Genomic DNA, 23,787 nt, shown 5'->3' with positions numbered 1-23,787 from the left:
CTTTACTGTCAAAAACAGGAAATACTTTCTTTTTTTTTTGGGTGGTGCAGCTTGATGCAAGTAGAAGTTTTAATTCCGGGTGCCACCTTCTGTTGAATGTAAATAGTTACTAATGTAAAGTTGAAGCATTGTCACATGTGCCTTTACGACTGACGTTGTGGTAATGTAGTTGTATTATATAGCAAATATATATTTATGCGAGGTCTTCAATTACAATTTCACTGATGCCTTTTAGTGAGTCTGAAATAAAGGAGCAAAAGTGCCTGAAGAGTTGAACTACGCAAAAATCCTGTGTACTGTATGCAGACTCATGTTTCTGGAGAATGTGCTTGTGCAGTATGTAACTATTAAAAGTTTTACATTCAGACCTTTGAATCATTGCCCACGTCGTTTCATTCAGAGATTTATTTTGTTAAATGATTCATATTTACAACACGACACACGAGGCATTTCGGAATTAAACGGCACAATCTCATGGCGTTTCACCATTCGTGAAAGCTCAGTCAGCAGTCACATTTGTTTAAGGCCTCAAATGCAGCGCGAAGGCGACGACAAATGGTTTATTACACCGAGATAAGGCCGAGATGACATTCATGTGTCTTTAGCTTGATGGGCGTGAGCACAAAAACTGAAGAGTGCAGAACTAAAAAGGTGCAGGGGTCATTATTTCAAAAGATTTGGATCAAAGTGCTAAAACAACTCATCATGGAAGCTCGTGAAGAAAAGCTAAATATTCTAAGCAAAACAGTTACACAATCAAGCTCTTTTGTATTTATTAATATTTAACCCCAAAAATCAGGCTCTGGACAGCTAATTCTAAAAAAAAAAAAAAAAAAGAAAATATGAACAAGGTCGCTGTTTAGTCTAAAGAATGATCTAAAAAGAAAGGCTTAGTTCATGTTCAATGACTCTAAAATATACAGAAAGGCTCAGAGTTTGAACTGGAGATGCAGCTGTCGTTTTGTTTGCGGTGAACAGATGAGCCGATCCTGCCGTCGACACACTTTCATAGTGACAGAAAAGAAAACGACAACACCGTGCACGTTAACCTATAAACTCAACTGCTGCAGTTTTCCGATCATTCAGACCTGCTGCAACTATAAGTCCTGTGTGCAGCATCGTCGGCTATTTGAGCTCGTTTCTCTGTTTTTCAGGGTATTTTTGTGAAAACACACGAAGCGGTACAGTAACGGTTATAACAGTGAGTGGCTTATGTGTGGCATATGTTGTTGGTGATCTCATTTGAAATAATACGTACAAAACTGTCTACCCTTTTTTTGACAGTAGGAACTGTTTCAGTTTATATCCTTTTTTCATGACTGGAATCCAGAATAAAAAAAGAAAAATAACAAAAACAAAGCTCAGTTAAAGAGAGAGAATGATAAAAACCTTTGAGAAATCCTGCGCTTCGTTATTTCGACTTTCTATCACAGTTCCTATGAGTTTTACTGGAATGCGACCCAATGCCAACCGTACAATAAGGAAGAAATCTTAGTTCAGCTGTCACTCATTCAGGACACACATTTAGCTTAATATGGATCAATGCCGTAAAAATTCTAACAATAATCTGATAAGCCATACAATCAAGATAGACAAAAAAAAAAAAAAAAAAGATTTGAAAATTTACAAGACAAAAACAAAAAAATCACAGATTCAGGTTCCTGTTAGACTAGTAGAAATCACCTTCACCTCATCGTACAGGCTCGGCACGATTGCATTGATTTGTGCTCTTCTAGCTGTCGCCGTTACACTCACTGACGGACAGAGCAGAGAAAGATAATTGTTGAAATCATCTGGGTGGAAGAGCTTATAGCTGGGAGGTGGTGGCCAGGTGGAGCATCTCGTGCAGCGAGCGAGTGAACTGATTGTACAGCGTCGCAGCGTCGGTCTCGCGACAGGATTTCCACGCGCTCATGGAGATCACAATCCTGAAAGGAAGAACCGGCAGGTGGATTTTTAAAAATAATAAAAACAAAGAAATCAAAGATCGGTATGATCTCTCAGTGAAAGTCTGAAGGGAAGTGAACTTAATTCAGCCCCTGATGGCTTCAGCTGCTTTAAAACAGGCTCGCGTGTGAATCTGCCCACCTGTCGTCTCGGATGCGGTAAAAGAAGCCGTAGCCGTGGTGCACCATGGGAGCCACGGCCCCCAGAACCGTGGTGTAGCCCACCAGGCTGGACGACAGCACGAAGTTCCCCCCACCGCCGCTGCAGACACACACACACACACACACAGTTCAGCAGCACTTCCTACGACTCCTGCACTTGTTTTCCAGTTTTACAGCGAAATTTGTTTTTATGCATTCACAAGTCCACAAGTGTACACATATATTATAACAAACAGGCCAAAAACATATTTTCCGAGGTTGATAACCTTTAGATTTTTATCGGGCTTTAAGAAGAACATCAGATCAACTAGATCAACATCAAGATGAGCAGTGCAGAAGATTGCACTGATCATCTAGATAAAAATGGATTGTTGGCCGAAGGTTATTCAAAGGAATAAATCAAAGGATCGATGCAATCCATATTATACAACAGATGCTGTAACAGTTAAATGGTGGCCAGCACAGTGCCTGAAGGTTTCTGGGAATCCACATATGTTGTGAGCAGTCCTCAGAGGTTACAAAATATTATTAGTTACCAGAAGTTATTGCATTTAAATTAACTTCTGTATTTAAGCGAGTTTAAAAAGGCGATGCTGAAAACATAACGCTGTTTTTTCATTCATGCAACACACAAGCTTTAAAGGCTGTACCTCTTTGGGTAGAGCGGATCTAAGAACAGCTCCGGCGTGGGAAGCCCCTCCTCTCTGGCGATCAGATACAGTCCAAGAAGATGTCTGTCAAAACCTGCCAACGTCACAAAATATGATCTGAAAACAACGTGACGCCCACTGATCTTTCATGTTTCACCTCCATCTTACGGACTTCAGATGTCAAAGTTTAAACTCCCTCGTCTCACAACTGCATCAATCTCCTGCCCTCGGTTCACTTGAACTAATCACATGTTCATTTTTTTTTCAAGTGTTGAAGTCAAATTCAGCAAATGGTCGGATGTTCCTAAAGTTCCTGGTACACACGTTATCTGAAGCAGCTACATGAAGATTCAACCAACCTCTTCCTTCCTGAGCTTCGGCCATCAGCTTGTTGTGTTTGTTGAAGGCCAGCAGCATGGCTTTCCTCTTGGAGTGATCCTGAGGGAAAACGAGGAAGCAGCATTTTTACAACTTCTACTGTCACTTCTTCTCTGATCTCACCAGTTCTGTGTGTTACTGTCAGACTCATGAGACCGGGACCTGGAACCATCAGTGTGAAAAGGTCTGTTTAAAGACGGCTGAGTGTTCCTGAGGTCATGGGAAGAGATTTCTTTTTCACACTGAAACTGACAGGTTAAGTCAACGTTTCAAACAATCAGTGAGATTCATGCTTCAATGCTTTCTATTTTTTGAGAGCATTTCTGCTCTGCAGCATTTCCTTCACAGCTAAAAGGTTTGCTCAGTGTGGGCTTTACATCTCTTGTGGGGTCCAGCATGGCTTCACACCAGGCCACGGCCTCCTGGGTGCAGGACCGCATCGTCTCCGTCCGGCCGTGGTAGTATTTGCGAGTCATCGCCGTCTCGTAGCAACTTCCTGGCCTGAGGAAGGAGGAATCGATCACATTGAAAGTGAATTACTTCATCCAACGTGGGACCAGGATGAGTCACTGACTGCTTACTGTTTGTGCAGTCGGTGGTAGGCCAACTGCATCGCCAGCTGGATGAAGGTGTCTGGATGAAGCTTCTTCTGTTTGATGGCAGCTTTCCCAAAATCAGTGAAAGCATAACACACAATCTGGAGGTCACTGGCCTGTGAACCCAGAGGCAGAGTGTGTGACTCGACCTGGACTACGCGCCGCTACATCCTGTTCTTGTAACGTAGTTTTGCGTGGACCGCCGGCTCACCGACTGCAGGAACTGCTCCTTGGCCCGGCTGATGTCGCCGCGCACTTTTTCATCCACGGTGAAGATGAGCTCCTCAGGACGGGCGATGGGCCTGACGGCGCTGGAACCCTGAACAGCGAGGAGTCGGGGAACGTTGGTTTCAGCAGGTCATTTCACAGTGAACACACAAAATGAAGGTATTACCAGTGTTTACCTTCCATATGCCTCCAGTGGCCTTCAGCTGCTGGTCCACGTACCAACACATGGACACCAGAACCATAGCGTCATACGGGGAATGCTGCAATGACATTTTAGAGTTAGATTATTTTTTTAATTTAAAATTTATTTTCTAACATTGGACTCTGTTGGTTACAACGAAACAGAAAGAAAAGCGGGATTCTATCTTACTGCGTCACACGTGAAGAACAAAACAAACTCACATCACAATTGGATCCAAAGGTGCCGTCCGAGAACGCGATGTAATTATACGACTTGTCGCCCCAGCGGACGGTGGGATCGCCGGTCATGACTTCTAATGCCATCTGAAGAAGAATCACACACATGTAGCTTCATGCCTCAACCGTTTTAAGCCTCAGTGCTGTGCGGTACATACATTAGTGTAGTTCTCAGCGGTGGAGAAGGGTTTGGCGTCGTCCAGGCACACAGTGAACAGGCTGCTCTGAATGGTTTCCAGGATCACTTTGTTGTGCGGGTCGATGTTAATGAGATGTTCTCTGGCCTGCAAACGAGAGCGGCAACCGAGCGCTGACCCTCCAGTGTCTCGTGGTAATATGAGAACTCGGGGATGAGTCCCGCCGACCCAAACGAAGCATCGGTACCTTTGCCCAGCGGGTGCGCTCCTCTGAGGTGAGAGCAGACACTCCCTCTCCCTCCGGCTCTGCGGCACAGCGCTCCTTCACGTAGCTCAGCTGCCTGCAGCATAAAACACACTCGTCAGCCCCGGGTGCTTTCTCTTCTGCAGTTCAGCTCTTTAACATCGACTCCGGGAGAAATGGCAGAGCACCGACAGAGAGATGGATAAACTGATGGATGTCCACACTTCAGCGTTCATCATTGGCCTGAAGCAGCAGCATGAAGCAGCTAAAACTAACGTCACAATATTTTGGAGTAACGTTAACGTCATAATAATGGCGATCACACATTTACAAAGGCCTTCTTAAATATGTCGTCCTTCAAAATTATGTTTTATTTCTTGTTTATTTCTCTTAATTTGCAGATTTTCAAGTATTAGCATTCACCATTATTTCCATCTTAATAGAATTTTGTTTCTATTAATGAGATAAATTGATTGAAATCAAACATTTCAAAAGGAAAACTATAACAGAACTGGTTTGATTCATAGTGAATACTTATTCTTTTGGCCCCTAGTATTTTCTATACTACAACCCATTTTTTTATTTAGACTACAAATTTTGATTTTCTGAGTTTTTGGAAATCTATACAACTCTAAAGCTGATTTTTAGGGTTAAAGACTGAATCAGAGAGGAGGTATACTTTTACCAAATCTCAACAAAATGATCATAAAAATAATCATTTGGCTGTGCTAACATGTACTGATTCACAGTCTTCCCCCATTTGCTGATCATTCCATTCTACTCCGCAGCGATGCGATTATTCATGTGTGATCAATACCTGAGGATCTCTGGAGGAGTGAGGATCTGCCCGTTGTGAAGCGCGTCAAAGGTGAAGAGACGTCCGCGGCACATCACGACCACGTGGGAGGGGCAGGGACCCTCTCTCTCTACAGCACAGCAAAAAGTCCACAAGTCACCGCAAATCCAAATAAACACACAGAAAGCCAGATCCGTGCACCGTGCGAGGTGACAGGAAGTTATTTCACTGTTAAAACAAAGGTTTAGAATAAGGATCAGAGCCACAATAGAAATACAGTTATATTTAATAAAGAAAAAGTCATATCATCATTTTAAAATCGTGGATAAAGTGTTGCACGAGAAGGCTAAACATTGAAGGAGAGTTTATTTTACCAGTTTTAAAGTAGTTGTGAATGGTGTCTTTGTTTACTCCAGGAACTTTGCAGGTGCAGAAAAGCATTCTGAACTGGTCCATATCCAGTGGCGATTGACCAGCTTTCTGGGGAGCCAGCCTTTCTCTGAAATATGAAAGAAATAAAAGTAAATAAATAATATAAACAGTACTGTGTGTAAGGTCTGTGCAGGAAAAACTGCCACATGGCTTTGGAGTAATTCAATCAGAAAAGCATCTGACAGGCTTCAGATTGACACAAAACAAACATGAACAATGTTTAAGATTGCCTTCCTGCAGACTTTCTACAAAAACTGTGCAAAGTGTGCTGAAATGGAGAAGTGCAGTTTAGAAAATGTAAAATTTAGAAGACAGCACCATTCCTGTAAACTACATTCAGGCAACACAAAGTGTGTGAGAGAGCCTATCTTACGTGCGGATGAGGTCCCAGTACTGCAGTGTGTGCCAGGTGCTGATGCTGGCCCTCTCCAGCTGGGTCCCCTCTGCAGGGGGCCAGCAGTGCTCCAGGTACGGCGCCGGACCCCCAAAGTTCACGTTCAGCTGAGAGGGGATGCGGAGCTCCAGATATGCAGCGTCGAGCCACCATTCTTCCAGCTGACCGGAGGACAAAACAGACAGATGAGCACGATATCCCAAACAAAAAACACTACAGCAGGTCCCGTAGAGCTCAGTTACACACCCAGTTCCTCTTCGTCTTCGCTCTCTGAAGAAGTTTCTGATGCAGCTCTTTGCCAACTCCCTCTTGGAATTTCCTCACAATGTCCTCCGTAGCTTTGAACTCATCCTCAGACGCAAAAGGACGGACTGGAGCGGCATGGAAACCAAAAAATGTTACGTAAGAGCACCTGCTTCGGTTTATTATGAAGAATAAACATCCTCTGATGTGAATCTGCAGAGTCTCATTTAAAATGACCTCAGATGAAGATAAGCAGAAGCGATGGGGATAAATTACATTGATTTACAGTTTGTAAATATTTTCAAAGAGCCTTAAAGCAAAGTGATCAGGGGAACGGAGCAATCTCACCTGCGTCCAAGTACAGAGACAGGCTGCTCTCCAACGACGGCACAGGCAGGGGCGGCAGAGAGTTCTGGTACTGGAAGGTCCGCTCTGGCAGAGACTTCGATACTTGCTTCGACATGTTTTTTTTTCCCTCTGCAACAAAAATAAAGCTCGTTTGAGAAGATCAGTGAACTTTTTTTCACCCCATGCGAAATAACACGACCAAGTAACACAGTGGGAAATTAAAAATTAGTAGCATAAAAAATATACAAGTTGGATCAGAAGTTCTCAACACATTACCCTACCAGGGTGTGTGACCTGCTCCAGTGCACCCGCTTCAAATGAACTAGACTTTATCAGACTTCTGCAGTCATTCATGTTAGGGATGTTTGAGCAGAACGTTTTCTGGAAGACTTAATTTATTATGTTCAAAAAACATGAGCAGAAAGAAATCTGGGTGAAACGTTCACACTTTCATAAGCACTGAACAAGTTAAGCTCACACACTGCAAAGCTATTCACCATGTAGGAAATGACTGCCAACATGCTTCAAACGGTTTAGATTATATGCAGTGAGTTTTTAAATGGTTTATGAAGCTATTTCTTTCAGTGATATTCACACTTTGCGAATGTGCATGTACATCAGGTGTGCTGAAGACAAAAGACTGTTGATAAAATGATGATCAGCACTTTGAGTATGAAGCTGGACATGGTTAACATTCCCGCCTCGCCTCACCTCACCTCACTTCACCTCACCTCACTTCACCTCAAACAAACCTCAAACACCTCTTTGCAAACAGTCAATGGTTCAAATCCAGACTGTTTTACATCCGAGGTTTCTCCAGGTACTCCATTCCTCCCACATTCCAAATTAGTGACTCCAAATAAATAGCCTGTTGGTACGTGTGTGTGTGTTGTGTGTGTGTGTTTGCCTGTCTATCTGCTCTGTGATGAACTGATGGCCTGTACAGATTGTGACCTGACTTGGCTCATAGTCCACTGGGATCGGCTCCTGCAACCTGAATGAAGCAGTACAGAAGGATAAAACCCCGAAGCTGCGTTTCGAAATGTTTTACATGAACTAAAAGTTGAAAACGTTCAGGAGGCTAAAGTGACAGTGAAAAGTAAACCCACGAAAAGTCACTGTTTTACAGCTGTGCATGAGCAAAAACAGAGATGTAACTGTTATAAATGAAACTTTCTCTGCAGGAGCAACTTTAACGTTTTAGTAAATTATAATTTTCACGGTCTTCAGATCCACCAGCAGTGAAGTTGCTGTCCTGCAGCTTTAAACTTTCTCCCTGCGGTTTACAGTCGCTGCCATGATTAAAAGGCTCACAATCAACTTTTCATGACTACAGATATTGTTCGCACCATTTGGCCGAATGCTTATACTAAATGTAAAGCAGAATAACTCGCCTCCGTTCAGCTGGAGCTACATTCCACCTGTTTATTGTGAGTCAGCGTTAAAAGCGGCGCATTAAACTCTGCAAGTAATGAACAAGAACAAGAACAACAACAACAACAACAACAGACAGACAGCGGCGTCAACTCGGTGCTAAAGCTCCGCTGCTCGCTCACCTTCAGCCCGCAGCTTCCTCTCAGAGCCGACAGTCTCCGGGTTTGGTGCGTTTCTGTGTTGCAGACTGGAGGAGTTTGGTCCGTCTGGCGTATTGTTTACCGCAGCTGCAGCTCCGCTCACCTTTCCCCCACTGAACCAGAGCACAGCTCCAGCCCCGCCACTGCGCATGCGCAGGCTGCTGACCCATTTTTTTTTTTTTTTTTTTTATGTGGTGTGGAGCGCGAGCGTGCACTGACGTGTGTGCGGTTTGCAGGGCCGTGGGCAAAAACCTCTGACAGCCCCTCACAACTTTAATCAATACTGATTATCTAATAATATTAATTCGATGTTATTTTTTATTTCTATACATATATTGCCTGCATATGAAACTGAACATCAGTTTCATTGCTGTCGTCAGTTTTCATGTAAATGGAAAAAATCTCACCACTCAATCTGAAATATTGCAAGTAAATACAGCTAATTTTCATGAACAATTCACAGACGAGGTACGATGGGGAATTAAACAACCGACCACGGGAATGGAAGGTGATCGGCATTATCTCCTGAGAGAAAGATTAATTTAGGTTTACTTTAGGCTATTGTGACAGGATCCCTGGTTTGAATCTGGGTGGGGCTTCAACATCTGATGTGTATTTAAGCTTTCTCCATGTACTTCAGCTTCCTTCTACCACCCAAATGCAAATTTTGGGCTAACTGATGACTATAAATAGCCCATAGTAATGAATATGACACTATGCAACATTATTCTACCTCATTTTATGCCCTGAATCAGTCATAAAACCAGGTAATGTTTCATGAGTTTCAGAACTCACTGTCATGACTATTATTTACCATTGATTTGCATCTGTGTTTGGATAAAATGCAAAACAATAGTGCAAAGCAAAGCAACAGAATTTCATTTAAATGAAAGTCCAGTCAATATTTTGAAAGGAAAAAAGACACACAGATAAAACAGTACTGAAAGCAGTTTAATTTTCAAACGTTGTGTTCACAGTAGAGAGTTTGTTATTTGTGTTGTTAATCAGGCTAAAAGTCCAAGTACAGTATCTAGCAAACTAGCAACATTATTTACCACAATAAAGGCTGCATAGGAGTTGTCTGATTGCATAATGCAATAAATGAGAATAAGTTCAAAAAAGTCCTATGAAAGGGAAATCTTTAAAATCACATTTTTTCAGTGTAGGTATTGCCTCTGAACGCAGAAGGCCACTTGTTAAATAGCTAGCAGCTTCATTTTAGAGAATTAATTTGTAGTCTTCAGACCATTTTTGCATTAATTCTGCCTCGTTTGTTTATCATGACCCTCACATCCCATATTTGCTGATGACTTCCTTTGCGAGCGTGATGTAGGCATTCATGGCGTCATCCTTGGACATCCCTAAAAGAGTGAAAACACAGCATTAGGGCATTAATCCGATCCTGTTTTTCAAGAATGTAAATGTTGATGTGTTGTTTAGGCAATATTTTCAGGCTGAATTGTCCTGGTAGCGGTAGAAATAGTTTACAGTTTTCTTTCAGTACCACTGTTGAGTCAAACTTGATGGTTTCACTGAAATATCTTAACATCCATTTGACAAACTGAGAGAAAACAAGCAATTGAGAATCTATCAGAATACTGAGAAGTCACACTGCTGAGCCACATATCCCATTTATGTTTGAATCAATAAGAGCAAAACTGAAGGTGTCTTCAGTGGCTGAAGTAAATCGTTGTATTTAGATCATATGAATGATGAACAATGGCATAAATAAATATATATATAAATCTTTACAACATCATTTAGCAGAAAAAATATGATATAAAACCATGTGACACAAAATAAACTATGAATATCAATAAGAAAAATCAAATTATGTCCAATTCAAAGGGGCGAGGCATTATGAAGAATACACAAAAAAAAACATGCAAACTCTGTAGAAGTGTACAATATAAACAGATATCATAGAAATATGTAGATCAATCAAAAGAGCCTGTAAAAGCTTTTAACACTGAGAGATAGTTCATCTTGTAAATAACCATAAGCAATAAAAGTTGATTTTTTTTCTTTTTTTTGTGCTGATGAGATGCTGTAATTGTTTCACTGCGTTATAATACATTCCTTTCTAACAAAAAACAAACACGTGTTATGACCAAATAGATTAATGGATTAATGACCTTTCCTGGAGTCCCAGGCGTCCCATTTGGCTTTTCCTTTTGGGTCTGTGATCCCTGGTTTTTCTGCATTTGTAGGAGAAAAAGCAGAAACACACCCGAATAAATTTAGAGATCTTGCATATGAGCTGCTGTGTTCATCTGTAACGATCCACACCAGTGTTAATGTCTCCGACCATGGCCTGCTTGTAGAGGCCGTACAGGTCGAGCAGCTCCTCGTTCGTCGGTCTGGTCTTCACCTTCTTCACGTCATCTGCCACCTTCTCAAAGTCTGCCTGCCAGGGAACACAAGATCAAATAACATTGCGTCCACACTAGTTAAAATGAATGTAACTGAGATATTTGCGAGGGGAAGGTAAAAGTATTTCACTTTTTGCCAAATTCAGTGCATCAGAAATTAATGTAAAAATTAATTAATCAGTGAGTGAGAAAACTGTGCATGCTATTCTCGGTATGGGGTAAAGCCTGGGAAACCGATTGTTGCACCAGTTGGAGACAAACAATGGGCTTTTATTCAACACTTTACTGCTTTTGTCCCTGCTTGAATAATCGGCTGTCTGAAGGATCTGGGACACGGCAAAACTGATAATTATAGACCACTGGAAGCAGTTTTCAGATAAATAGACACCAACAATCCCTCAAAGCTATATTGAATCAGAAGAAACGCAACTCAATGATCCTGTTTTTGAAAATCTGAACTACGTGAGTGAGAAAAGTATTTATTCATAACTGTTTAAAAAAAAGAAAAGAAAGTCAGCAAGTCAGGATCATTGTGCAGAGTTAGCAATATTAAACTGTGTATAAATCAGCTGTCTGTGGTGATGGGTTAACTGCAGTAGCAGCATCAGGACCACAGAGGTCAAGATATAATCTGAAAGGCTTTTCCTCGCATCCACCCATCACCTCCTCAAAGATGGATGACGCCTCGCATCGTCAATGGAGCCGCTATTCACCGCACAGCGGTGGAGGCGCGACCACACCAGCTGCAGGGAAAAACAAAGAGAGCGTGTGTGTGAGTTTATCGTTTACCTGGAGGGACATCTCGACAGGTGCAGATTCGCAGCTCAGCCTGGCGCGTTTGCGTCGGAGGGGTATTGCTGCGCAGCTGTAACTGCAGCAGAAGCTGATCGATGCAGAATTGTGAGCCAATCAGAGGCCCGCGGAGGCGGGACCAGAGCGCTACTGAGCAGCTGATTGGCTGCGGGCATGTCACTCACAGCGTAATACGGTGGGGTGAGAGCAGTCTGCTCTACTTGAGGGGCATCTCAACGTTTGATGCAGTTCTAGTCTTATAGGGGTTAAGAAGGTGAATTTGTTCAAATAAGCTGAAAGCTTCAGAAACTGTGCATCTTGAATAGTGACAGGGCTGCACAGTGGTGCAGTGGTTAGCTCTCTCGCCTCACAGTGAGCTGTGTGGAGTTTGGATGAGTGGGTAGGTTTCTTCCCACAATCCCAAAACCTGCATGATCGAGGTTAAATGGTGAATCTGAATTGGCCCGAGGTGTGATTGTGTAAATTTGGTTTCTGTTCAGCCTGTGATGGACTGGAGGCCTGTTGAGGGCGCATCCTGCCTTCACCCACAGTTAGTTGGGATTGACTCCAGTGTCTAACATTCTGAACAGGACAAAAAGGCATCTGGAATGGATGGATGGAAGAGTGACAGGTTGGTCAACATTAGTCTAAAGAGAGATTGCACATTCCAGACGTTCAAGCAGATTTTTGAGGACATATTAAAGTCATTTTGTGAGTGTTTTCAGATGCTACAAGAAGAAATAAGGGTGTCATATATGGTAATGCATGGTAATCATCCATTTTTTTTTACATTAATATCTTTGATTTATAACCCTTTTATAAGTTTTCAATAGTTTTGGTTTTGGCAAATTATTTCACAAATTTGATATCCAGGTTGTATGAATTGCAAAAGCAACATCAAAACGGGTTTTCTCAGATTCAGACCATTATGCTGTCATACAGCCTCTCGCCGCTGGGCGGAGACGTGGAGCAATGTTTTGCTTTTAATCTTTTTAAATAAAGTTTTTAGATTTCAAACAACATGGCGGCGCCCTGTGAATCACCCCATGCTGAATCGTAAAGGAAACACGGATCTAAACAAACGCTTTCAGGTTGTCGATCTGCTTTAAAGGCCTCTTAAAGCAACGATAATTAAAACGTTTTTGACTTTGTCATAATAATACAGAAAAACCAACCGTGTTTTGAACGCATCTGTATTAAAATTGACAGTGAGTATCTTTTCTCCATTCATTCAGTTGCATTGCACAGATTTCAGACTTTTTGAATTATCTATCACGGTGGGATCGATAGTCAAGTTAAAACTGATATGTAAAGCGCTTTTTGGTGCATATCGTGCCACCTTTACCGGACTAATTTTCGCGACATTTGTCCTCATTTTCTTTTTGTTTTTCGCCTCAGTGTTGACTGTAATCTGTAATTGACCCAAACTTTTAATCTTTTTCATGTCACTGCATACAATAAAGAGGACAATATAATCAAGAAAGACTGGGGATTTATAAGCCCACCTGACTTTGTTTATATATTTTCAAGTTTTTCACTTTTTTGCAGTTTATGTATTGTATCACAATATTAATTGCTGATGCCATGCTTGGTAAATTTAACTAAATGAGTGTATCAGTGTAAATTAGTGTACATACAGCTTTACATGCAGTGTCAAATGTTTAACTGTTGTCATTTGGTCTGTTGTTATGCCAAACATATCTGACATGTGTTTGGCTTTCCCCCTGAACATGGTTCTTTCTTTCTTTGCACTGATTTCAGGAGGCATGGCGACCCCAAGAAAGTTGGCCAAGAAGGAGGCCAAGAAGCAGACCCCAGTCAAGACCTCCTTCACGTCACCCTTCACCCAGCAGTGGAGTCCTCTCCCCCAAGAGGACATGCATTTCATCCTGAAAACTGTGACGGACAAACTGATCTCCGCTGGCCTTGAAAAGAAAGAGGTGAAAGTGTTTCGGCCGTGGCGGAAGAAGAAGGAGCAGAAAGCTGCCGCGGCGCCGGAGCCCGATCTGCAGGCGAGCCAGGACGCACAAGAGCAAGATCCTGTCAGAAACGGCTGGACCAACGCCGTCGCCAGACGGCAGCTGGCCATCGGCATCAACGAGGTCACCAAGGCTCTGGAGAGGAACCAGCTGAAGCTGGCGCTCGTGTGCAAGTCTGTCAAGCCGACACACATGACCAGCCACCTGATAACTCTGAGTGTGACGCGGGGCGTGCCGGCCTGCCAGGTGCCCCGTCTGAGCCAGAGCGTGTCGGAGCCGCTGGGCCTGAAGAGCGTCCTCGCCCTGGGATTCAGACAGTGTCCCCCCACGGAGGACGAGGTGTTCACTGACGCCGTCGATGCCATCAGGCCCCGAGTGCCTCCGCTACATGTGGCGTGGCTGCAAGGCGCGGCAGCTGAAGTGAAGCCTGGAAATGTGGTTGAAGGGGAGGAGAAGGAGGAAGGGGGTGAAACAAGAGGACAGAAACGTAAAGTGGAGAGTGGATCTGACGAAGTGTCGAAGTCTCCACTCCCCTGCACTCTGCAGCCGCTCAAAGTGAAGAGAATTGTTGCTAATCCTGCTAAGAAAAGAAAAGTCAAGCCCAAGAAATAGACAAACTCTAAAGGACCACAACTGTTTTTTTCATTTTTACTTTCGATGTAACTGAATTAGAATGAGGCTGTTTTTGCGACGTGTCAGTTTACACAGAACGTCATGTATGCCTGTCACATTATTTTCATTGAAAGAGTTCTTGAGACATAAAGTCTGACAATTACATAAATTTAGAAATGCAGAAAAAAAAGGGTAATTTTAACTTTTTTTTTTTAAATACTGACATATGTATATGTAAGTTGTCCAAAAATATTTTCATTTCACAACAGTATATAAGACCATAATCCTGGAGTGTTCAATAAGTGTGGTTTGATGAGGTCGTTCAATAATTAGTTCACAGATCTCAGTCTCAATGTGTTACAGTTGCTGCAATAGAGGAGAAAATCTTTAACGAGCCGTTTCACTCAATAAAGTTGACTCACAACTGCAACAAAAGACAAAGGATGTCAAGAAAGAGATTTCTTACGCAACTGAAGAAACTTGGTGTTGAATGTCGATTAGGTTTCAAAAGTATCACATTCTGCAAGTAATGATACTTGAGGAGAAAAAGCTGAAGCACTGATTTAATTTGTGAAATTGATCACAAAAGTATGAAGTGGTTTGTTCATCCATAATGATGTTTTGTTACGGAAAAGCTCCACGAGAATGGTGTCAGGAAGCACACTCCACTTCTACGAGTAGTTTACCATTTAACTCCAAAAGCATGTTTTAGGTCGACGAGAGGAAACGGGAAAAAAAAAAAAAAAGCTTCTGTACAGGAGAGCTCCTCAGACCACGCCAATCGTGAACTGGTAACTTTTCCCCAGTGAGGTGAGAGAGTTAACCACCACACCTGTGTGGCTCCCCTAATTTTCAGATCAGTATGTTTTTTTTTTTTTTTTTTTTTGTGGGACACGGGTCAAATGCATATATAAGTTTTGGGCACTCTTGTTCCGAAAGAGCAAAGTCCTGCATGTATTAAACGTGTCCCTGCTTCAACACTCCAGCTTGTGATCGTGGCTGAATATCAGGCTTTCTGCAGAGCTGAAAATGATTAAACGAGCCAAGACGTGTCACATCAGGAAGAAATCAACTTTCTATCAGAAGTCTTCATGGACACGGTTTGTGTTTGTCTTCGATGTACAGAAGTCACACACGTCACTCGTCTTTCTTTTTCAAAGTGAGTTTATTCAATCAATTATCCATGCTGGTATAGCCGACGTGTGCGTTGAAACAGATTGTTATTTGCATGGGGTCATGTCTAAATGATGCTGGTACAAGTTCTTCAGCTTTATCACAGCTTACAATGGAATTGAATAAAAATATTTGTTCTTCAGTTAGAGAAAGCTGGATGACAATTCAAAAGTACACACGCCCATCCCTCCCCCTACCTCAAAGTCTAAAAAAGAAGAAAAAAAAAAAAAACTCTTGTAAATAAGGCAGGTACTTCTGGTTGACTGACTAAAGGGCATGGCTCGGAACATCGATGCTGAAGATGGACACGGCAGCAGGACTGACATGCTCGTAGTTCATTCAAACAGCTGCAGGCAACACATCTGGGACACAACTACATCCACAAGGCACACACGTTGACTCCGCCACCCAGTGTCAGTACTCGGTTACTGCCCATAACACCCTCCCCTGCGAGTAGAACTCATTCATCTTCTCAGATTTAAAAAAAAATAAAAATATTGGAGCTATGTGGAGCCACAAAAACAAACATTATTTCAAAAAGACGATTTTAACATAAAGGATCCACTGCAGCACAAAGTGGCAAAACTCTCTGATCCCCCCAAAATCACCTTCAAACATGCTCACTCAAGTGGAATTTGCAAGAAAATACTGGAAGGGAGGACAGAACCGATGTCTTAAGACATTTTGGAAGGTATGGGTAGAAATATCTGAACAGCTTCACACGTTTAGCAGCACAACACTAAATAAAAAAGACCTACAGTAGAATTCAGTGAGACACAAAACACAGCATGATTTAAAAAAAAAACAACAAAAAACAAAGCGCAGAGAAGGTAATAAGAATGGACCGAGAAAAAGGGACCAAACTGATATTTTGATTCAGCTGCTGTACCTGCTCTTTAAATGCTTCTTCGAGGTTGTGCTCATTTCTCCTTTTAATTTAGCTCAGACCCGATTTAAACTCCTCCAGCGAGCGAGCGGATCAACGGCGACGCGTAATCTCCCCGGAAATTACTGGAGTAGTAACAGCAGAAAACACACAAAGAAAATGCACCAATTGTTTCAAAAGTAAAATTAAGTGTTTGGCCTTTTACTTATCATAAAACTGTCCTTAACACAAACTATGTTTTTTTGTACGCACTCAACACTGAATTGACCTTTTCTCCTTGTGTTCTCGCCTTGCTGATGCAGTCAGCCTGTCAACATCGCTTTACTCAGCTGCTTTCGCTTTCTGCCGACAAAACAGACAGCGCTTTGATATGCAAAAAAAAAAAAGAAAAAGAAAAAAACCTGCCAGTGTCTGTTACAAATGTCAATATGAGAGTGACAGTAAATATGGTCTAAATGCTCTCTTGAATGATCAACTCCATCGCTTTACACCAAAGAAACCGGCTGTGAAAAGGTTTTCCGGTACGTACTGCAACATATGTTTTTTAAATCTTACCCCTTTTATTTGTTTAGGAACTCAAAAATTGTGCTTTGTTGATGCAATACATTCTTCATTAAAGATAACTGAGATCCACATTGAACAAACTTAGTGATTTCTACTCTACATATGAGGAGAGTACTTTGGATCTGCCCCCCCCCCCCATCAGCCCAAACTACAGGAATAAATATGATCTGGCTTTAAATGTACACATAACTATATATTCCTTAACAAAAAAAAAAGACAAAACATGTATATAAATGCACCACTTGGATGAGTCCTTCAGTGAAATCCTGTTTTTGTTCTTGTGTTTTTTTTATGTATGTGAACAGTAGTTTTTAAACAGTTGACGTATTTTCTTCCGTGACGCTTGCGGCAGAAACGTCTTCTCCAACGCAGCTCGTCCCGCCACACTGATACGATGGTACAGGGTGAAAGACGGGCGTTCGTCAGATCTGATTATCGCTTATGTCCGACCGTGTCAGTTAAAGTGAGCGCCACGCCGGCCCTGCGAGGCAGAGCCTCTTTGGAGGAGGAAGAACTAAACAAAATTCACAATGTCAAGGCATCCTCTTGAATGTCAAACCGGTGTGTTTCAAATGCGAGTGAGCATGTCGGGAGCATCGGACTGTATGAGTATCTCAGGCATAGCATGACGTCACATTCAGGATGTTGATGATTTTCTTTTTTTTTTTTTTTTTTTAAAGAGTTTTCACCGCCGGGCGAACTGAGAATGTTCTTGATGACCGGAGGGCCGAGGGAAGCCTCCTCTTGGTCACCAGGTTGGTTTTTAACGGTTGTAGTTCTCATTGTCTAGCGTGGGGCTACCTGTACGTCCAGGCAAGGTTTATCCAGAGGCGGCGGAAAACTCGCCCGTGTGTCTGTGAGGGCGCCCGCTACTGGAGGACGAGGCCGACCTGAAACACACGCGACGGGCGGCTGTCAGGGCAGAAATGGGACGAAATTCTCTTCTCGCATGTAACTTCAGCGGTTTCACACTCGGGGTTAATAAAGTTCCTATTTTAATCAACTGCAAAGCCCACCTTATCGGGGTCCATCGGAGGACACTTCCAGTTGTAGAGGTAATACTGCAGATTTCCGTCTCCTATGCCAAACTTGAGCTTCTCCAGGAACACCTTGTTCTCCATTAGATCCAAGGCGTTGAACACGTCAAAGCCTTTCTGTTTGACACACAACACAGAAGTCATGAGGAATCTCACACGAGACTTCAGTTCAACAGCATTCCATCTTCCTGAAAACGGATCGTCAGTGGTGTATTGACAGGCACGCTCGAGTCGACATTCACGTTACCAGTTTGGCCAGGATCAGCGCATCATTCATTAAGTCCAGCAGTGGGGTTTTAGTGTGGATGTTGTAAAAAGAGTAGGCGGCCTTCAGGCTCCGGTGGAGAGGGTGATGCATCACAGTCGAGGGCAAAGTGTAGAAACTAGTGAAGTCCGTCAGTTTGCCGTCCGTGCCCTGGGAGGGAGGGAGACGAGCAGCACGCCGGTTTGAATGGCGGGGAGGCGAGACGCTCAGTATCCTGAAGCCACAGAGCCGACTCACTCACCTCCACTACATATGTGTCGATGATGTTCTCCTGCGGTAGGAACCAGTGAGCCACCTCCTCCTCTCCCATGGAGGGAGTGAGCTGGAAGCGTTTCAGGTATTTCTGCAGCAGCTCGGTGACCTGGCGCACGTCGCGCCTCTCCATCGGTCGCAGGCCCGGAGTCTTGATGCTCTGAGGGGGAGGGGGGGGGGGGGGCGAAGAGAAACAGAGGAAATGAGCATGAATTCCTCAGACTTCCTGCGGCGGGAGTGTGATGGAGAGTCGGCCGGTGCCAAGTGTTTACATCAGGTAGTCTGTAGAGTTTCATGGTTCTTTGCAGGGTCATGTTTCTGCTCAGATGGGAGAATTTAACTTCCACAAGCTTTCTAGGATTCAAGGAACGGTGCCAGTACCTAGAACAAAAACAAAATAGGAGAGAGAGATTAAAAGTGTGCAGAAGTGCTTGTCTTCCTGCAGATGCTTCTGCATTAGGATGTTGCACAGCATACCTGCAAGTCGACACAGGTTTGGGTAAAACAACTCCGGCTGTGTACACGGCCTGGAATATTCCCTCTAAGTTGACTCTCCGTGTGATCTCTCTGATGAGCACGGGAGCAACGCGCTTTGAACGCAGCTTCTTGTGAACACACAGGAAGTTGATTTCTACCATCCTCTTCAGCCTGGAATGACAAAAATGGGACTTTGCGTCAATTTAAACGGTTTTCGGGGAAGTCAAATCATTCTGCGCGTCTGCGATCGGGTACGAATGAGAGCTCACGTGTCGTAGATGCGTATATCAGCCGGGATGGCGCTGATGAAACCGACGAGCTTCTTATTGGAGGACACTCTGACTCCGCAGTGCCACTGCGGTAACCAGCCCGGCGGACGCAGAGCCCTGGGAGGAGACGACACGTTTAGCAGGAGGTAAAAGCACAGCGGAGGATAATGGAGATAGTTTAAAAGGTTACCATTTGAGAAAGTTTGGGGAATAATCAAATCTGAACATGTTATCGTCGTCCTCCACGTAGTTTTCATTTAATAACGTATACAACTCCTTCAACTGAAAAACAAAGACAACACTCATTGTTTATTCGGTACACAACTGCTTTAATCATTCGTATTTGTGTACTTCAGAAAAGCACTGCACTTACTACATCTGCACTGCTGAGATCTAGAGTGTCCCACATAAAGCCTTGAGGTAAAGAATATGGCTCCTGTCTGATGTTTTCTTTGTCGGCTTCAATTGGCCCGTGACTCGTCACAACTTCATCTGCAAAAATAGCACAGCTCCTTTTATTCTGAAAGTTCACAACAAAGAAGGGCCTAAAACCTTCCCCTCTTTGCATTTTGAACAGCAGCAGCCCGGAGTGTCTTTTAAAAAGAGGGAAAACGACAAACTCACAGCAAACACGCATCATGCACTTCTTGTGGTTCCACGTTTACCAGGCAGACACAAAACAAAAAGTACAAGGATCTCACTCTGTGAGCGAGACGTTTAAAGAGTGAGCACTCCAGAAAACTCAGAGTTCTACAAAACTGACATCAGCTGCTACACCGACTTTGAGCAATGCGGAGCGAGAAGAGAAAACCAAATGAAGCATGAGAGAAGGCATCATTTAGAAGGCATCGTTCTTCATGTGCGTCTGTAAGTTTTCTCCTCCCACAGTCCAAAAACATGCGTCAGAGGATGTATTTGCTATTTTTTAAGTTTTTCTCCATCCTCTCTTTAACGTTTGAAAGTCAGTCCGCACACATCTTATTGACTGGTGATTTTGTAACATGCCCTCCTGGTTACTCTGTCTCCGGACTCCGATGCCCCAAGAGCACTACAGTGTTCATCATGACACCGTACACTGCTCTATTACACACCTGTCTCATACACTGATGACCAAAAAAAAACTAAACATCATGGGTTTACTAGCATTCTTTATGTAAATACCGCTCTTGCTCAGTCTATCTAACCCAAGCGGACAGTACTTACTTAGCTTTGGAACGGGCTGGGTGTCCCAGAACTGGTACTTGTGCTTGGCTGCTTCGTCTATACTCTTGGCTGGACCCTGGCAGGACAGCAGCTCCATGGCTCTTTGGATGTCCTGCAGCTTCTGAATGGGTAAGCCAGGGTTCTGAGTACAGACAAGGGACAAATCAGTTAGGAAGCAAAACAAATCAACTGCGGGACACAGCATGAGGAGCTGAACTGGTCCGTTACAGTCTCAACAAAACACGTGACACGTCTAAATACATGTGATTTAAGTTCAGTGAGCAGGATCAGTGTCAGATCAAACAGAAAGCAGATTTGTAAATATTTGGCTCTGACTGTTTTACTTTTTATGCTGAGATTGAAATTCCAGTAGCTCCACACATTTTCTGAGAGTTCTAAGCAACCATGTCACATTCAAAGTTACTTTAATCACACTATTCTCTTCACTTGATTCTTGGCTTGCACTCTGATGGATCATTAAGATGCTAAATGCATTAGAGTTTCTGCCAAATGATTGAACAAGTTTCCTTTCTCTGTTTGACAGTTGGAGAAAATTATGTTTTAAATAACAGATGCTTTCACAAATGATCAAATCATTTCTTATTTCTGTTCATTTAAAAAAAAACAAAGTCAGTCACCTGTTATCATTACATACTTGTGGTTCCTGTATTTCCCTTTCAACCCAGGAACAAACCCACATAACATACAAAGACTAAAAGACTTTAAACACTCAAGGAGTGACTGAATCACTTTATCTATAAAAAAAATTCTTGAAAAGTCAGGGTCCCAGAGGAGTTTCAAGTGAAAGTCCACCTGATACCCACTGTTAGTTTCATTTTACTTGTTCCAAAATTCCAAAATTGTCACAAGGACTGACTGACTGTGCAAAGTCTGTTTTATCGTAAAGCTTTAATTTTGTGAGGGTTTTCATGACTCCCGCATGTTATATATTTTTTTAATTTCCAAGTGTAGTGTTTACTGTAAAGCACTTTGTGAGCCTGGATTGTGAGGATCCACCTGAAACGAGTTGATCATGAAGTGATCAAGTATTCTAGAGTCCAGTGGCTCAGAGCCGAGTCTAGAGCCCCATCATCACACCTTGATCTCCTGAGAGTCTGAGGCAGAGTCAGACTTGGCTCCTCCGGAGCTCGGTTTCTCTTTCTTCCTCTTCTGCTTCTTCTTCTTCCTCTTGGCCCCCAAATCTCCCCCCGGACTGCTGCATACACACACACACACACAGCACAGCACAGGGCATCAGTGGACGGAGGATGGAGCTAACGCTAGCTACCATAGCAACGACTGACAGCTGAGCTACACGATGTTAGCTAACGAGCAGCTTGTGTTATCGTTCAGCTTTCGTGTCATTCGGCCGGGACCTTTAAAGTACGTGAAGACACGCGCTATCAGAAACAACGCAGCGGCGCTGCTATAAACGCTTCGTTTAGCACCTTCCCCCGCGTTTGGGGAAGACGGCACGTCTTGTTTGAGTGGGCTAGCGTTAGCCAGCTAGCCGCACATAAACAGGCTGCCTGGATAGCGTTACTGCGTCTGGAGCCGGAGCGGACAGGCCACCCTCACCCCTGCATATGCTCATTCTCCTCCTCGTTGTCTCCGTCTATCCCGCAGGTGTCCTGGTCGTCCAGCTCCAGGCTTTGCTGGCTGGCCGCGGATTCGCTGTCCTCCGCCATGATAAAAACGCTCTTTTAATTGTAAAAAATAAAATAAATAAAAAAAATTCCCCGCCGCCGTATTATAGAGCTCACAGGCAGCAGGCGAGAGATGATGGGAAAAAAAAAAACAAAGAAAATGTTGAAGGAAAGCGCGCCGCCTGGAGGCCGCAGCCAGGACAACAGCTTAAAAAAACACTGATCAGTAATAAAATCAAACAGATGGATAAAACGACATGAAAGGATGCAAAGTGAAATTAGGTGAACACGAATGCCTTTAAAAAGATGTAAAATCACTGGTTGAAAGATGTATAGGATCTATTAAAATTATACGAGATCTGAGAGGAGACACACTGATGGACTCTATGCACAACTTCACCACTTCCTGAACTTCAGGAGGCTCCTTGTTTCCTGTCTTTCATGACAGGACGAGCTGATTAATGCAGGTGTGTCTGACCTCTGTAACAACTTCAGACACACCTGCATTAATCAGCTCATCCTATCATGAAAGACAGGAAACAACGAGCCTCCTGAAGTTCAGGAAGTGGTTGAGTTGGAATATGGAATTATGTAGTAAACAAAAAAGTGTGCAGCTTTTTTATGTTTCACATTCTTCCTTCTCTCAGTGGGCTTCAGTGGAAGTCATTTAAATTGGGTTTCATTGAACAGGTGTGCCTCTTCAGGGTTCATTAGTGGAACTTCTTATCTTCTTAATGAGACCGTCAGCTGTGTTGTGCAGAAACCAGGGCGATAACTTGCATGTGTGTCTAACAAATAAATCAATGTTGGAAATTTGTTAAATACTTTACCTTTTACCTTGAATAACACAAAAAAGACTCTCTACTGGGAACACAGTTTTTTTAAAAGTTAATTGCTTTCAACACTTACGCATTATTTGTCTGTTTTCACCTAATTTTAAGTTAAATTCTATTGTGTTGTGGAAAAAGGTTCACACTATTCTGTAGAAATAAATGGTAAATAACTTGGAATCGCAGCCTTGACTAAGAGTTCTGAAACTTGTGAAAAATGTTTGGTTTTATTCAAGACTGAAAATGTAGCAGACTGTAATAAAATCCTCTGTTTTTGCACATAATGAGGTCATTAGGAGATCTCCTGATAAGCAGTTTGTATCAGAGCAATGATTGTGAGAAGCAAAACCTGCACGTGTTCGAACGATGAAGGAAGCTGCGTGAGGTTTTAAGGTTTCTTTAGTTCAGTAAACCTACATGATGAACATAAGATCATCATAGAAATGCTGCATGGGCAGTGCCTTACTCACTGGTCCAGCCCATGTGAGATCAGATTAGGCTGCACATGGTCTCTGAATCCAAATCAGTTAGATCATCCTTGTTTAAATACTTTTGCATTTGATGAGACATACAAAATACTCACAGGGATTTCAAACACACAAACACACATTTATTTTCAGTTTGGCTGTTTATTTAGAATAATAGGCTTCAAATATAATGCAAACAACCAGTTTACACACCCGGGATGCTGTATTGCGACTCCGCCACTGAAGAGGAGCTGGCTGTGCGAGTTTTAAGAGAGTCGAGTCCATTCGAAACACCAACTCGCACATCATTCTGAAGAGGCAGATGTTGGGGAAAGAGCTATACACACTGTGAATAATGATTGCTATGACTATATGAACCTCTATGGGAAGTATGTTGATCATTGTTGATAACACAGCA

General features: G+C 42.9%; 4 protein-coding genes across 5 annotated transcripts; 1 reads left to right on the top strand and 3 right to left on the bottom strand.

The window, feature by feature from the left end:
- Positions 1-759: 759 nt before the first annotated feature.
- Positions 760-8,653, bottom strand: crot (carnitine O-octanoyltransferase). Its single transcript, XM_030101908.1, has 17 exons — positions 8,528-8,653; positions 6,972-7,100; positions 6,627-6,751; positions 6,360-6,541; positions 5,929-6,053; positions 5,576-5,684; positions 4,762-4,855; positions 4,536-4,661; positions 4,363-4,464; positions 4,137-4,220; positions 3,944-4,051; positions 3,718-3,848; positions 3,514-3,637; positions 3,118-3,196; positions 2,759-2,852; positions 2,089-2,208; positions 760-1,928 (listed from the first exon to the last, which is right to left on the bottom strand). Exons 2-17 carry the CDS (start codon positions 7,084-7,086, stop codon positions 1,808-1,810), a joined length of 1,839 nt encoding a protein of 612 aa, XP_029957768.1. The 5' UTR covers positions 7,087-7,100; positions 8,528-8,653; the 3' UTR covers positions 760-1,807.
- An 824-nt stretch (positions 8,654-9,477) lies between these two features.
- Positions 9,478-12,617, bottom strand: acbd7 (acyl-CoA binding domain containing 7). The gene is made up of 5 exons (XM_030101913.1): positions 12,614-12,617; positions 11,707-11,774; positions 10,835-10,952; positions 10,681-10,743; positions 9,478-9,906 (listed from the first exon to the last, which is right to left on the bottom strand). Exons 2-5 carry the CDS (start codon positions 11,716-11,718, stop codon positions 9,833-9,835), a joined length of 267 nt encoding a protein of 88 aa, XP_029957773.1. The 5' UTR covers positions 11,719-11,774; positions 12,614-12,617; the 3' UTR covers positions 9,478-9,832.
- Positions 12,618-12,696: 79 nt separating this feature from the next.
- Positions 12,697-14,663, top strand: rpp38 (ribonuclease P/MRP 38 subunit). Its single transcript, XM_030101912.1, has 2 exons — positions 12,697-12,917; positions 13,471-14,663. The coding sequence occupies exon 2, from the start codon at positions 13,476-13,478 to the stop codon at positions 14,298-14,300; it is 825 nt and encodes a 274-aa protein (XP_029957772.1). The 5' UTR covers positions 12,697-12,917; positions 13,471-13,475; the 3' UTR covers positions 14,301-14,663.
- A 3,023-nt stretch (positions 14,664-17,686) lies between these two features.
- Positions 17,687-22,194, bottom strand: nmt2 (N-myristoyltransferase 2). 2 transcript variants are annotated; one of them, XM_030101910.1, is made up of 12 exons: positions 22,005-22,194; positions 21,525-21,639; positions 20,427-20,568; positions 19,597-19,715; positions 19,414-19,505; positions 19,224-19,340; positions 18,955-19,125; positions 18,750-18,858; positions 18,467-18,637; positions 18,208-18,375; positions 17,940-18,077; positions 17,687-17,813 (listed from the first exon to the last, which is right to left on the bottom strand). In XM_030101910.1, exons 1-12 carry the CDS (start codon positions 22,112-22,114, stop codon positions 17,793-17,795), a joined length of 1,473 nt encoding a protein of 490 aa, XP_029957770.1. In that variant the 5' UTR covers positions 22,115-22,194; the 3' UTR covers positions 17,687-17,792. The 2 variants fall into 2 exon arrangements, with proteins under 2 accessions (XP_029957770.1, XP_029957769.1); XM_030101909.1 differs by having other exon boundaries at positions 21,525-21,642; positions 22,005-22,193.
- Positions 22,195-23,787: the final 1,593 nt, after the last annotated feature.

Source organism: Salarias fasciatus, chromosome 11, assembly GCF_902148845.1.
Source record: "Salarias fasciatus chromosome 11, fSalaFa1.1, whole genome shotgun sequence".
NCBI lineage: Eukaryota > Metazoa > Chordata > Actinopteri > Blenniiformes > Blenniidae > Salarias > Salarias fasciatus.
This window is presented reverse-complemented; position numbering and strand designations above follow the sequence as displayed.

Excerpts from the sequence above, each read along its gene's own strand:
- acbd7 (XM_030101913.1), bottom strand. Across the intron at positions 10,744-10,834 it reads GGTCGGAGACATTAACACTG|AAAAACCAGGGATCACAGAC; the intron begins GTGTGGATCGTT and ends CTACAAATGCAG. Across the intron at positions 9,907-10,680 it reads CGCCTGGGACTCCAGGAAAG|GGATGTCCAAGGATGACGCC; the intron begins GTCATTAATCCA and ends TCACTCTTTTAG.
- rpp38 (XM_030101912.1), top strand. The coding sequence starts at position 13,476 with ATGGCGACCCCAAGAAAGTTGGCCAAGAAGGAGGCCAAGAAGCAGACC.
- crot (XM_030101908.1), bottom strand. The coding sequence starts at position 7,086 with ATGTCGAAGCAAGTATCGAAGTCTCTGCCAGAGCGGACCTTCCAGTAC. Across the intron at positions 3,849-3,943 it reads AGGAGCAGTTCCTGCAGTCG|GCCAGTGACCTCCAGATTGT; the intron begins GTGAGCCGGCGG and ends CTGGGTTCACAG. Across the intron at positions 3,197-3,513 it reads TGCTGGACCCCACAAGAGAT|GATCACTCCAAGAGGAAAGC; the intron begins GTAAAGCCCACA and ends GTTTTCCCTCAG.
- nmt2 (XM_030101909.1), bottom strand. The coding sequence starts at position 22,114 with ATGGCGGAGGACAGCGAATCCGCGGCCAGCCAGCAAAGCCTGGAGCTG. Across the intron at positions 18,078-18,207 it reads CGCTGATCCTGGCCAAACTG|AAAGGCTTTGACGTGTTCAA; the intron begins GTAACGTGAATG and ends TGTGTCAAACAG. Across the intron at positions 17,814-17,939 it reads CTCCGATGGACCCCGATAAG|GTCGGCCTCGTCCTCCAGTA; the intron begins GTGGGCTTTGCA and ends CGTGTGTTTCAG.